General features: G+C 41.3%; 1 protein-coding gene across 3 annotated transcripts; it reads right to left on the bottom strand.

Annotated features, from left to right (window-relative positions):
* Positions 1-1,205: 1,205 nt before the first annotated feature.
* On the bottom strand, positions 1,206-14,436 carry LOC119899346 (voltage-dependent calcium channel gamma-4 subunit-like). Of its 3 annotated transcripts, none has more exons than XM_038713875.1 (4): positions 13,862-14,436; positions 5,263-5,346; positions 3,950-4,090; positions 1,206-3,021 (listed from the first exon to the last, which is right to left on the bottom strand). In XM_038713875.1, the coding sequence occupies exons 1-4, from the start codon at positions 14,082-14,084 to the stop codon at positions 2,468-2,470; spliced, it is 1,002 nt and encodes a 333-aa protein (XP_038569803.1). In that variant the 5' UTR covers positions 14,085-14,436; the 3' UTR covers positions 1,206-2,467. The 3 variants fall into 3 exon arrangements, with proteins under 3 accessions (XP_038569803.1, XP_038569805.1, XP_038569804.1); XM_038713877.1 differs by lacking the exon at positions 13,862-14,436 and adding an exon at positions 7,502-7,649; XM_038713876.1 differs by lacking the exon at positions 13,862-14,436 and adding an exon at positions 5,630-6,323.
* Between the last annotated feature and the right edge of the window lie 439 nt (positions 14,437-14,875).

Below are 14,875 nucleotides of genomic sequence, written 5' to 3'. Positions count from 1 at the left end.
GCTGGCTAACCCTGCATTGCATCACTGTAGGCTAGTAGAAATAAATCATTCCACATTAGCTTTGTACCATTACATAATTTCTTGCAGGCTAAAGTCAATATTTTGACATATTATCTTTATACAGAATAGTAATATGGATCGCGTTAACAAGAGTGTGGCAAGCCATAAAGTTACAGCTAAAGTATTCTGCAATAGATGTTGGCAAATGGTCGGCTTTAGCTGGCAAGCTAACGTTATCTAACTTGAGCCAAATAACACTATATCAAAATATATTTATATTTTTTTGATGTTACCAGACTCCATTTCATTTGCTTTGGTGTTGTTGCTGTGTGTACAGTTCAGAATCATTAGGCAAGAGGGAGCATGCATGAACGTCATGGCCTACGTAAGCCAATAGAGTTTGGGGAAATCCAACCCGATTTGTTCACACTGGAAGCAGCATAGAGGCTGTTACAGCCAACAGAGAAAGAACCAGGAAATAGTTCATTTTTATGTGAGTTTACAACTGATTCATAGATAGGCAAAAAAAAGTGATTCATTTCATTTAAAAAGTACACATAGCCTCTTTAAATTAAAATTAAAACCCAATTAATTAATACGAAATCCTTCATAGAGTTCATAAAAAAAACTCACATAGGAGAGCACGTGACCCTACGATCCACATGTAACAGATGTTTATTTGGATGCCTTCTGGCTCTGTACATTGCTTCAATCATTCTGCTCCGAGGTCATGGGCTAACTATCCCAGGCACTTCATAACATAGTTACTTTAAAAGCATTAACTGTGGCTAAGAATATCATGTAGGACAAAATGAAACCATTCCAAGACACATCCATTCAGTAACTTGGGAGTTGATTCCTCAACAGCCCTGATCAGAAGCTTTGAACTCAACATATGTGTTATACCTGCAAATCCATCTCAATAACACAATGTGCTTATTGCTTTTAAAATGGTTGCCATCTACCCTTTCCCCCCTTGTCCCTTTTTTGTTTTGTATTGTAATTGTGTTGTAATGTGACTGAATACTTTTCTGTTTTCTGTTTATGTTGTTCATTGTACTGTATTGTTATTGTGTCTTTTTTTCAGGGATTTGCTTTAACCACTGGACCAATAGAATCACTGGATTTGCATACAATTGTAGTAATTTTTCAATATCCTCCATCATGCGATAGTACGGTTATCTAATTCAGAAAGTAACAAATGATGACACAACATTGTTTCTTATTGTCAATCCCTTGAAAATTACAATTTTTCAAAACAATTACTATACAAATACTTTACATATGAGTTCTGCATCAGTTACCAGAGATTTTTTTTTGTGCCATGATCAACAAATCTGTACCAGACAAAAACCTTCTTTACACACAAAGGCAGTAAATGCACAAACAAGAGTCATGTTAATTAATAGCAACACATACAGCGTGATCTCACCTCTGTTTTTACACACACCAACTGTCACAGTCTGTTTGGCTTAGGTAAGGAAAACCAAACACAACTTAAACTTGTTTTTCTTTCTCATGCTGTACATCTCTAAAAGTAAATGCATTTGTTCCACACATCGTCCCTGAGCGAACAGACAGCAAACCAGAAATACAGTACAAATAATGTTTACACTGATACATCACACAGCATACTGGAATGTAGTGACATTATCGCTATATATCTACAGAAATCCATGTTCATAGTATTAATGTGTCCCAGTGTGGCAGTGTTTCAGAGCTGTGATGCACATTTCACATACTGTAACATATATTTATCACATGACTCACATACAAGCTTGAGAGAGGTTATTGAGAGACAGTAAAAGTATTTAAATGGCAGTTGAGAAAGCTTAAGACCAGCAAAGGTGTACAGATTAAGTTAGCACCAGTTGTGTTAAGTTACAAATAACATATAATATTATAATACTCAATCATTAAATCACTAAATTTTAGACAAACATCTGTTTTTTTCCTCAGAATAAAAGAAATACCTTCATTATCCAGCTATTTTAGAAGAAAAACATCATTACCTGAAGGTCAATATTCAGAGTCTTTATAGTATTGAGCAAGTCTATAAAAGGTTAATTATTTTATCAGGCAAAGTCTTAAGTGACCATCCTTTAAAAAATAACAGAATAAGAACAACAATTTTCAGTCTTTCTGTAAGAGAAGTGTGTATGCGGTTATCCCATTTTAGAATTAAACCTCTCAAATATTGCTACAAAATGTCTGCATCCCCTTTAAAAAAAGGATTCATATCATAAAAAGTTGTTCTGATATCACTTTTCCTCCTTTCTCCAAATGAAACACAGATTGGCACTTTTCTGTCACAGAGGGACGCAAGGAAAACAATTTTGAGCTCTGACCTTTCAACATCGCTGCTGCCTGAACAGCCCTGGGGAGGAATTGTCCTTTCTCATCAACTGTACAATGTGTAAGGTTTTCCATCAAGCTTATTGTTTTACACAGCAATACACTCCTGATCTCATACAGGCGTGGTCCTCCTGTTGACGCCATCTTTCAGATCTTTCTGGAAGCAGTTGTGGACTTGTAAAAACTCAGAGTCCCTCTCTGGGCTGTAGTGCCTTGCAGTCCCACTTGCACCCTTCAAAGGGTCCCTACTGAGGGCGTACAGGGATATATCCCCCATTGGCAAACCCATCCCCAACCCTCCTCCGCCACTTCCTCTACCGATCTTCATCCCCACTGGGGAGGGCTCACGGGACGGGTCAGTTGACCTCGAACTGGAGCGTGAGCGCCTTCGTCTGTAGCGGTAACTTGGGATGCGAGAGTATGGCGAAGAGGAGGAGGTGGTTTTGATGAAGTCGCGTTGGGCTCGGAAGCGCGTCTCTTTGTTTTTCTCAATATATATGTTGACTGCGAGAACACCCACCGATTCAGCCACGATGAAGGAAAGGGCGCCAAAGTAAAAGGACCAGCCGTAGTTGTAGAGGTTCTTCTTGTCCTCGTCTTTCTTGTCACTGGGATCTCCGGCGTTGCTGGAGATATAGACGATGATACCGATAATGTTGCTCAGGCCTGACGCGAGGAGAGAAGATCAACAGAGAAAGATGAAGAGAATTAAGAGGGGAGAAAAGAAAGAAAAACATATGGATGCAAAGTACCAAATGTTTAACCATATAAGTGGATGATAAAATCACCACAAATGTCCCCACCACTTTTTGAAATGGCTGATTTTGTCCCCATCACTTTTTGAAAGCATTTGTTAAAAATGTTCTTAAAAATAGCTTGCACTAAGAAATCTAACAAATGAAAATGCTTTGAGAGACATTTATTTGCACAATAATAAACATGTAAAGCAATTAAATGTGGAAGAAAGAAATTTGAATTGTCCCAAAAAGTAACTTAAGCTAAACGAAAACAAACCTAAATTGGAACAGAAAATGTCTCCAGAATGCAGGAAATTAAGTTTTTACGGCTCAGATTTTTCTGGGGGAAGACCGCCAGACCATTACCACCTTGTTCTTGTACATCGCCCATGCTACACCTACATTTTCATCACATACACCACCTGAGAAAATCATCTTTTCAAGTTAGGTCTATTCCTTATTGAGTAGAATTATATTTTCTAAAATTAAAAAGAGATATTATCATGAACCCCTGACTTGAATAGTCACATCTCTTTAGATTTTCACCTTCTGACATTCTTCTTTACATATTCACAAAGAATAATTTGTCACTTCCAATTAGAGAGAAAAAAAGGATTTGTGGGAAATGGAAGATGCGCACTTTATTTGTTGTGTTATGTGTTTTATTTGAATATATGAAAAGTTAGGTTAACTTTAAAAGAAAGAGATGAAACTCAACACAGATACCAAAGGGAAATCATCTTGCATTGTGTCTGTCTTCTTCATCTGTCTGCTTATGTCCTTCTTCATTACTAAGTCTATTTCTTGTCACGCCAGTTTGTGTGTTTATCTGTTGTGCACTGTTAGTCTTGTCCTACCTGCAGCCACAAACAGGATGCCAGCACTGAGCAGGATGTTGTTCTTGTTGCTGTAGATGCGCCCAACCCCGACACACAGGCCACCCAACATCAGCAGAATGTTGCTGAGAATGGGAAACAGGCTTGATGCACGCACTATACCTGTTCATATAAGATAGAGATGGTGAAGCCTTCTTGTCAGTACCAATACAGTAATACATCACTTTTATTAAATATATAAGATAAAGGCTGAGCAGCATATGAATTGATATTGACAATAGTGCCAATAAAGTCGTAGTAGTAGAAATACTGCCATTGTTAATGTTAATACTGTAGTATTGTAGCAGTAATAATCTTGGAAGTATTCCTAGTAGAAGTAGAAGTGTATTCATTCATTCACATCGTTTGTTATATTTTACCATGCACCTATTGTAGTATTGTTATTCATCATTCACGAGGTTTATAAATCTGCAATAAAATTTTTGACCACATCAGGGCAGCACAACAAACTGTACAAACAACAATGACATATTAGCACCTTATAAAGTTGTTATGGTGAATGCATTGGCAAACAATTGCCTATTCACACATACAGCAGTTGTGTTTCCGGTCACCTGGCAAAACCAACATCCAGCTCTGTTTTGGCAACCAAATCTGAAGAAATATCTGGAACTGCTATAATTTTGGCTGTCTGCTGTTTGGCGCTGGACATGTAGTGGTTTTATCAGAGCTTTTTATTCTATAACAGCTGCTGAGGTTGATGAGAATTTTGTAAAACCAAAACAATGAGTGCAAAGATGCTAAAATTTTGATTGGAGCAACTTTTATTATATTGTATTAAAGATTCCCTGTGGAGTTTTTGGACCTCTAGTAGTGCTATGTATCTGTTTTTGCAGGATTTAATTTCAAAGAGCTTAGTGAAATTCATTGATATAGCCAACAGCAACAAGATGGGAACAGTTGCTTTGGGACAGAGCACACACAGGGCATCGAAAAAAATTACTAACTATTACTGGATTATAATAACCTACAAATACTAATAGTGTTTAGACAATTTTCAATGTAGCAGCACAGAGTGACATGTCTTCATTGAACTACCTTTATCAAATGAGATGTGCTCTTCTGTGGGTAAAGTCATCTTTGAAATCTGCACACAACACACTTCATCATCTCCATAGCTCCAATTACTGTCATGACATCAGGCTTTTATGGGGGAGGGATTGAGATGTCATGACACATTAAGTACCCTTGTGAAACTCCATCACCACTCGATGGGGAAAAAAAGAGTATTAAGGGTTGAAGTGTTTGAAGATCAAGAGGTTGCAGTGACTTACGTAAGATGTACTCTGAGCTGTCTGTGTCGTAGTCGTTATCCTCTGGAAAATGATTGATCCGAAAACAGCTTCCTTTGTTGATACCTGTAAATAAGCACAGACTTTGAATGTGGCAGTAACAGCATGTGCAGGGACAAATGACAACAGTAACAAGAAAATAATATCTTTCTTATGGAGCTGGACATAAGAATTAAGATGGAAAATATAGCTTAATGAAGTTTCATAAACTAGATTCGGGAACTAAGGCCACACCTCGAACTCATCCAATTTCCGCACACCAAGTACTTAAGCACACCTTTTCCGTTCACCTCCCCTTGACTCAGCTTTCTCATGAGCGTGACAAACAAACGAAATCATTTAACGTTACCTCCAACGACGGACTCAGAACTCATTCTCAATCTTTCGGACAGCGACATGTTCGACGAGCACCTAACATCAGATATACAGGAGTCTTCGCCTTCTCCCGAACAACTTCGTCTGAAATGTCGGCTGCATTCAACTACTCATATTCCCCGGCGAACTCAGCCTACGATCTCCGACAATTCGAATATTGTCGGCCTTCGCCTGCCAGCAGCTCCAGGGGGAGATCCCGGCTTCGGCGCCCCGAGCACACAGCCTCGACTAGCCGCCGTCCGCCGGCCCGCTCAAGGTACAGGCGCCCGAGCGACCTCCGAGCCAGCACCCCGACCCTCCCTCCACTCCAAACATTTCTGAATGGACAATCGTCCGGCTCCAACAAGAACTCAACCGGAGAAACATCTCTTTCCACTCCGACAACAAAGCAAAACTTTTTCTACAGTACAAGGGGTGATTATCACATTTCCCTCACGTGCGTCTTTTTCTTGCGTCTTATTCCCGCCCACCGGGGATGCATGGAGAGATGCAAGGAAACCAAGCCAGGAGAGAAGGAACGAGGAAATATGTTTTTAGAGACATGAGACGTCCTTTCCTCCGAAGCGCCACATGAAGCGACGTGTCTGATGACGGCGGCAGCTGATCACAGCTGGATCAGCTGTCAGTCGGTTCTAACAGCTGTAGAGACTTTTGATGGAGTCTGTGTCTGCACACATGTCCACTGTTCTAATACTAATAAGGTCCTAGTCATCAATGCAGAGCAGCATGATTCTCTCTGTAGCTGTTACCTGTTTAACACCTGCACATGAATAATTATAGGTTACTGTAGGCCTATGTCCTGCTCAAAGGCACGTGGATCATTTGTACTGCGTATGCTATATTATCTGCATTTGTATTTGTTGATTCTGATTGTAAATTCGTTACTGAATAACCCAGAATTTTATCATGTTTTCATATTGGCTCTATGTTTAAGGGAAATTGAAATGATCGACGCTCAGTTTTAGGCTTTCACTTTATTTCCTCTTCAGATAACACCTAGTCTACTGCATGCATTTAATTTATGCAAGTCACATCACTCATCACCAATGGATCACTGCGTTCCATTATACCAATCCGACGCTTTTTTTGAGCGCAGCAGCTTTCATTCATTCTTTCATCAGCTGAGTTTACTCGCGGAGCCGCTGGCTGCTTTCATCAGATGCAGAGGGTGAGATCGGCTGGATGAGCGGATTCATTTTCCTTTGCTTGCTTCATTAGAGACTTTGGTGCAGTTCAGTGACTTGTCCGACTCCTAACTTGTTTACTATGTTTTATTGTCGTCAATTGGACTAAACAGGAATGACCAGCCTCACATGCGACTGAATAGAAGACGATACATTCTTGCTGACAGACTCTCTGACTTTATTGTCTCTCCATAATAAAAGTTTATGGGAGACATAAAAGAAAAATAAAATCATTCTAATAGCCTAAATGAAGAAGTGTGGGGATTTTGTTGGTCAGACCTACAATGAACTCAGATTTTAACTAGACAGTGAATCATAAAACAAATCAAATATAGCCTAACACTTTGCAGTGATACACTCGAGTTTATTGTTATCTGTGGTGATGCATCAGATCAGTCCGATCAGCTGCAGCGTCCAATCAATATAACGGCTCCCAGTAAGGGGCGTGTCGGTCCGTAAAAGACTTCCGCGAAGGATGCACTGGTGTATCCTCGCTCATAGCTCCTCAGAGATTGATCCTCGGACCTCGGGCCTCGTTCCTCGCTCCTGGGAGCGCAAATGAGAGCTTTGGGACTGCCTGCAAGATGGCGGAGCGGAACAACTTCCTGTTCAAGAGAGGATCGAGGAGCGAGGAAACGACAAATTAGATACTTGAGAAGCACCTGTCAGTTCCAAATCCGCAGCAAGATCCGTTCTGCACATGCGCAAAAGTGGTTCTGTCAGTCAAAGAAGGTTACCGCAAATCTGCCTATTCAAAATGATCCAACTGTAGCAATACAAAGCTGTAGGGTTAGCCGGTCGACATGCATACAATCGGATTCGCACACAACTCTCCAACAGCACTTCCGGGTCACCAGCGCTACTTCCGGGGAAACGCCAACGACTCCGCAGCGCATCCCCCAGCTAAAGATGCAGAATACAACCACACATCAGCCCTCACACAGGGCCAGGTCGTATCGAACCTAGCTGCACCCCAACCTCTTTCTCATTCGTTTCCTACATCTCAAACTATCAACCTGCATCCTTCCATCCCTGCATCCTTTCTTCTTCCGTTGTTCCTACTTTCCCTATCCCATCTCCTCTGGCCCCATCAGTCCTTCCTGCCTCAATACCAGCTACCGCAGAAACCCAGAACGCACCCACTCAGGTGACCCACGACTCTGCCATTGGCCAGACCTTTCCTCCTGTCTATCCTTTTCCCCCTCCCTTCCCACTCTCCTCTTCTAACATATCCCTTTTCTCCACAGCCCCACCCACTGCCGCGCCGGCTGGTTCTTTCCACTTTTCCACCCCCGTCTAATCATTTCACTTTAGCCACAACAACACTTCTGGTGCGCCCCAGGGGCCCAGCCAGACCAACCCCCAGTGTCACCCTCTCCACGCAGAAGATTCTCGCCGGTAACCACATCGAACTCGCGTCACCGATTATCCATCCTCACATAACTCGCTTACTCCAAGGGAACTGCAAACCATTCTCAGCCCTATATCAAATTCAAGCAACCACTTCCCACCAGATCCAAAGAACTAACACCAGCAGAATTTCGCTCCCGTTTTTCTTGGTACCCCGACAACATAAGTTCAGTCTTCCCCGACCGCAGGTCAGAGCTAGATGTTTTGGCTACCTGTCCCTAATCTTAGACCTGGCCTTGCGGTTCGGCAGCACCAGTCAAGCTTATTCCAATCCAATCCATCCATCCATCCATCCCATCCATCGTCAACCGCTTATCCTGCGTACAGGGTCGCACCATCGTAGTCTCTCTGCCTCCCGCCCCAGCTCCACACTTCCAAACCCAACCGTTTCCCGCAGACAGCCTCTCATAGCTCCCCCACCATCAATCACTCCCCAACTAGTAGGGATGGGCATTGCTACTCTGTACCAGCCCGGCATCGAGTAGAATTGAAACATCTTCAGCCAATATAGTACTTCAGATACGTACGCCTACTTTCATAACTAGATCACAAAAAATAAATAAATAAATAAAATGAATATATATTTTAAATAATGGTTTGCTTGCAGCCAAACACACAAGCAACACACCGAAAGAAAGAGAAGAGCACGCCCTTTTCTCCTCATGTGCCTGCACCATAAACTGTAAAATGAAGGCCTGCATGCGCCGAGTACATGCGTGATTTTAGCAACCGCACACCTTCGGCTGCAGTATCAGGCATGTTTGTCTCCGTTGCAAGTTTTTCACCACAATCCCGGGTTTCCGTTGGTGTCATCTTCTGGTACCAACTAACACTTTGCCGTACATTTTTATGCGTTATTCCCGCATGTCCACCGACCCAGTCAATGGTCCAGGCCAATAAACCATTTTAAATCTTCTATGTTCATAGGCGTGGTCTTTGTTAGTGAAAATAAACTACGTGTCGACCGTCAACTGAATCACCATGCAACTTTCATGGTCCTGAGACAAACAATTTATAGAAAACTGGAGTATCTTTTTAGTAAAGAACATCTAAACTAGTGCTGAACTGTCTTAATTTCACCTCTAACCATGTCAGGAACCATTTGAGGACAGGCTGCTGTGGATCTGAGGTTTTTAAGTTCTCAAGCCCCCAGGCACCTTCTATTCTATAACACCCAATCTCTTCACTGAGAAAATCTTCCCTCCACTTTTAAGAGAATAAAACATTGGAGCATTATGAATATTGAAAGGTTAGACTTTGAATTAAAAGTCCGATGCCCGATTTTGCTCTGGCATCCTGTCATTTCTGCGTTTGTTATTTTGGAATTTGCTCTGGAGCTACTCTAGACACCCATAACACACCAATAAATTTATAACATATCTAGAAACATAACCTAGACTTAATGCAGATTTTAAATGAATTCATCAGGAAATCTAAAGTTTCAACAACTACAAACATAGTTCAAAGACATCTATTAAGTTTGAAATCATTCAGACTAAGCGTTGTACTTGAACTTACTGCCATACATCTGTTCAGCATATTTGAGTGATTTAAATGTAAAGATTTAAAAGTTTTTCACCTCTAGTAGTGCTATAGCGCAATTTTGTTTTGAGCCTGTCCGCTTTTTGTTTGGATCTTATGGACACACACAAGCATGTGGGTTATGTGACACACATACCTGCTAAAGGTTTTAGAGTACACCACTGTTTGACAAATTGGCGCCAATAATGCGCCCAAAAAAACAAAGCAATGTGTCAGCTAAGGAAGAAGACTGCAAGCTAGCAAAACTGGATGTAAATTTGAAAAATCTGCAAAATTTTTTTACAACAAAGGAAATGCATTCAACAAGTTTATCAGGCTTCAAGGAATCACACAATACTTTAACGCTGAATATGAACATAACTATTCCACAGGGTATCTTTAAAGCCAGTCTGTGGCTCACTGTTGACATTCTGCCTCACTTACTTATGTGTTGTTGCAAACACTGGTAAGTAGCTTCTCAGTTATGTATAGGAGGCATACACTGTTTGCTGTGGGTTTGGCCAGTGGTGAGCTGTGTTGTGGCTACCAAAATCAGTGTGAACATTAGCTGATTAGCTTTAATCACTGGCTTATTATTTCTATGCTTGAGTAGCTTTATGCATGCTGGTTAGCATAGCCTCTTGCTAAATGGCGTTGTGTTGTAGACAGCTCATTTAGATGAGTTACTAATTTTGTGGCGGAAATGTTTACTGAACTTGTTTTCTTACACAGGGTACATGTTTCTTAATTAACATTCTGACATGATTTCATTCCAGCCATCAGCACACATTTTCAGTGTCACATTTGTCTGCTAAATTTGTTTTATGGTTCATGCCTGTGACTGCTGGGAAAGAGAATGAAAGAAAGAGATAAAGTGATGAAACATCCTTAACAGCCCAGACTCAGTCTATCTTCACAGACTCCACTCTCTCAACCTCACTCTTTCAGTCTCTTTCAACTCTCATCCTCTGTCTTTTTTATTTTTTTACAACACTCTTACCAATCTCATGTCTCGATTAGCCACTTCTCTTCCTCCCGTGTTCTAAAATGTTTTCCTCTTCAACCCTCTTTCAGCTTTGGGTTGTTTTGGAGCCACAACCACTGTGTAATATATTCATTATACTGGGTGTGTGAGTATATCTTGCATGTGTTTATTTATATTAACAGTCTTTCAGTGTAATTGGATGTTGTTTCCTGATTGTGTCATCCAAAAGTTCTAGGAAACAACAGTGACAGGTGCATGGTAGAATATAACAAAAAATAATCAAGAAAAAAACATTGTTGAAGTGACAATGTCAAAGTAAAATAATTGTATTACTAAACAATATACAAGGCCAGCGAGTTAATAATCAGAGAATTGCCAGTGAGAAAGATAGAGAGAGGAGAGAGAAAGAGAGTGATCTCAGTAGGGGAGGTATCTCCCCAGAGCCCATCTGTCTGAGAGACCGGAGCCCATCTTTTATTACTCAGCAAAGCTTCACCATGGCAACCTCCTCCCGGCAACCCAGAATCACATTTCTAGCTTCACTTCTCAGAGGACGCCTTTGACATCTTACTAATGCATTCACCAGGCTAACACACACACACACACACACACACACACACACACACACACACACACACACACACACACACACACACACACACACACACACACACACGCAGACACACTAACAAAGCCAGGAAACCAGAAAGCAGTCATAATCACACAGAAGCTCAAACCCTCACATTAAGAAAAAAAAACTTAATTAACAGGATTTGAAGTTGAACCAAATGTCTGTTTGAAACACGTCATGTCTTTTAGTGCCACTCCGGCAGCGATCAGGAGTGACTTGTTTAAGTGAGAGTTCCTGTTGTATTTCAGCATGACTGGTTTCAGAACAAGACTTCACTTTGCCTCCTTTTAAAGCTCATTTAACCATCATTGCTTACCTTCAGTTAACCTCCTCCTTGTTCTACAAGACACAACACTCATACAGACGTCTGTTTGGGACATAGAGACAACCGTAATTTCTTCTATGAGGTTAGCCAACATGTCCCAGGGCTTACCCTTTATTTACGGATCTGATTTAACTTAATATAACTGGTTAGACTCTACTTTGTTCCTGGAAGAGATTATCAAATCGAATTGAATTTCACAACAGTGTGGCAATAGTGCTAATGTGATGTCTGTGTGAGAGAGAAAGAGAAAGAGAAGGTGTGTTACTTTTAGTTTCAGAAAGAGAAGACGGTGAAAGAGACAACTGATGTTTAAGAAGAGCGAAGCACACCATCTCACTTCTGCTGATGACACTCTCAAGGGTTTGAAGCATGAGAGAGGGAACGTGTCTACAGGAAATCCATAAATAGTAATGCATTTTTACATATAAAGTCCCAGCAAGTAGTAGCAACAGTGTAGAGCAAAAGTGTATGATGGCAGACATCATCAGCGTATGACGTGTTGCCTCTTCACTTGTCCCCACCACCTACAACAATGTTAGATCTCTCTTTGTGTCTGAGAGATGCTGCATTCATGTCACGTGGAAACACAGGAGATGTAAGCTTCCTTCTTAAAAAGCAACCATGTCATAAATGAATTTAAACGCTACATGGTTTGGGGACTAAAACATTAATCTTTTGATTTACTGACTTCAGATATATTCGTCAAATAGTATTTTGTGATCAATAAGAAAATGGTGAATGTATGTCAAATGCCATTAAACCCATAATGATTTTCCTTATGGAGTACTATATTCTGTGATATAATTAGCTGTGATGTGACTTGCTCTATTAAAATGGAATATGCACAGTACACAACAAATTGCTGGATTTGTCCTCTGTGGTTGCAATTGCTATATCTGTTTAGCTGCAAAACATGTATGTGCATGCATAAACACCACCTGTAGGCAAGTTTGGAAAAGCTGATTAACAAATTCTGCAGAAATATCCAGTAGTGTTTACAAGAGAATACTTTACATGTCAGCAACTCATTTTTTATTGCTCACAGTGTGTCATGATCTGAGTTTCTCTTGCAGATGTGAAGTTATTTAGTTGGATTGTTAGTTGAAAAGGAACAATGAGATTTCAGCACCAACAGCAGTGGACAGCGCCTCAACAAGCAGGGCTGATGAGGAGGACGTACCTGGTGATTACTTGAATGGATTTACACGGATTTCACCGATTGATTTAATTGATTTGGCTTCTCTCCAATAAAGCAGTCGCGCGCAGTGGTGTGCAAACTTGTCCAAACAATGACGAGCTGCTCGACCACCACTGCAGGAAGCCCAGCCCAAAACCCCTCAGGCGTGTGTGTTGGGGAACATGGATGCGCAGCACAACAGCAGAGAAAATGTTTACAGGATTTCATAAAGGAAGTCATATGTTCTTGCTGAAACGTTACTTCTTAGTCTGAAAAGTATTTCATCAGTCTGAGCAATTTATGGAAGTTGTTGCCAAGCAACCGTAGTGAGTTAATGAGAAAAAAGACAAATGCTTAAATTATTACTGAGCAAGCGACATTTCCTGTAACAGCATGTAAAACATGAAAAAAACCACTAGCTCTGGATCTATGCCATGCTCTGTCCACTGCGTCTTATTTTTCAGTGATAAACTAAATAATTTACAAGTGAAACTGACGCAAACGTATAATTAGGCACGCACAATCCCGCCTTTGCGCGCCACAAGCAGCAGTTTCCCTCCAAATTGTCTCTTACATTATCATGTCTAGGTAACTTTTTAAATGCTCTTTAACGCATTAAGTGTGATTAATTAATGATAATGAAGTTGGAGCTCTTGGGCGATTTCCATTTCAGTGCGATTTCAGTGCACAGTCACACCACACTAACTGGTAGGCTATTCGTTTCGAATGCCCGTTTACTTTCTTTGCGCAAATACGCAGCGCTACGGGTATTTTCATCTCAATTTCCCAACTGGAGCATTTGTTTAAAAGATGTAATGCCTATTTTATCAATCACACTGCGCACACTGTCACCTCCCCACCATAAAACAAATGATCAGGTGTTGCTCAGATGCTCGCCTGTGCCCGTGAGCACTTGGCATGTAAACAAAAAGTTTGTGGAATAACGGTTATTAACTATTCGACTTTATTTTACCTTCGATACAGCAGATCCTCCACAGTCCGGAGTGCGTCAGGTCGCCCCTGACTTTCTTGGTTTGCATCTGGGTCTCGTCCGAGGTGGCATTGGTGGCGTTGCAGATGTACGCCCGTGAGTAAAGCCAGTAGTCGGTGCCTATGGCGATGGTCATTAGACTGAAGGCGGCGAAGGCCCCCACGACGGCAAGCAAAGTCTGAACCCCTCGTTCACACCATGCCATGGCGTCTCATAATTTGTTGATCCCCCACAGCAGCTTACGCACACGGCGAGGAGCGCATGGTGCCCATGATCCTGGTCAGAGGATGCGCTCGCGTCTCGCGGTTTTTCCTCTCATCAAGCCCGGTCTCGATCCTAAACTGCTCGATTAGTGCTCCTCTTCATCCTAAACTTCAATCCAAGTTCCCGAGTTTGACACGATTTTCGTTTAATTAATTTGAGCTGACTGGACATGCCTTCGATGCTGCTACAGGTGGACACTTAAAATATTACGGAAATACATTCCCTGAACAAGTACACTTTTACGATAAATTAAAAGGAAGTTCATAACATCTATATTGATCACACAAGGCCACGGTTTCTTTGCTGTTTACTATTCAATATTAAACTGCAAGGTTTAACAAAGGAGGCAGCGTCGTTGGTCCTGACCACACCTTCACGGCTGCAGCCAAGCCAATGGGAAACGGCGGCGTAAACAGCTGCCGGTGGAAGAAAACATTAGACCTTCTCTAACATGCACAATAACGTTAGATAGCGGGAGAACTAAGGACTTTCTGTGTGGAGAAAAATGCGTTCAGGGTTTGCAGTTTGTCTTTTACACACAATGGTCTACTCACACACGCACAAAGACAAAACGCACACATGCAGAACACATACATGCGCATGCAGTTCATAAATTGGGCTTTAAATGTTTTCCAGAGCATCTAGAAATCAAGCAAAGGATAAAAACACCGCCACTGACAGCTGAGTGGAGATGAGAGCAATACGATTTGTGACTGAACTACTGTAGCAGCA

Source organism: Micropterus salmoides, unplaced genomic scaffold (genome assembly GCF_014851395.1).
Source record: "Micropterus salmoides isolate LMB-PRFRI ecotype aquatic unplaced genomic scaffold, ASM1485139v1 Ms_hic_scaffold_12, whole genome shotgun sequence".
Lineage (NCBI taxonomy): Eukaryota > Metazoa > Chordata > Actinopteri > Centrarchiformes > Centrarchidae > Micropterus > Micropterus salmoides.
This window is presented reverse-complemented; position numbering and strand designations above follow the sequence as displayed.

Excerpts from the sequence above, each read along its gene's own strand:
- LOC119899346 (XM_038713875.1), bottom strand. The coding sequence starts at position 14,084 with ATGGCATGGTGTGAACGAGGGGTTCAGACTTTGCTTGCCGTCGTGGGG. Across the intron at positions 5,347-13,861 it reads GAGGATCTGCTGTATCGAAG|GTATCAACAAAGGAAGCTGT; the intron begins GTAAAATAAAGT and ends GCTTATTTACAG. Across the intron at positions 4,091-5,262 it reads CAGCTCAGAGTACATCTTAC|GTATAGTGCGTGCATCAAGC; the intron begins GTAAGTCACTGC and ends TTATATGAACAG.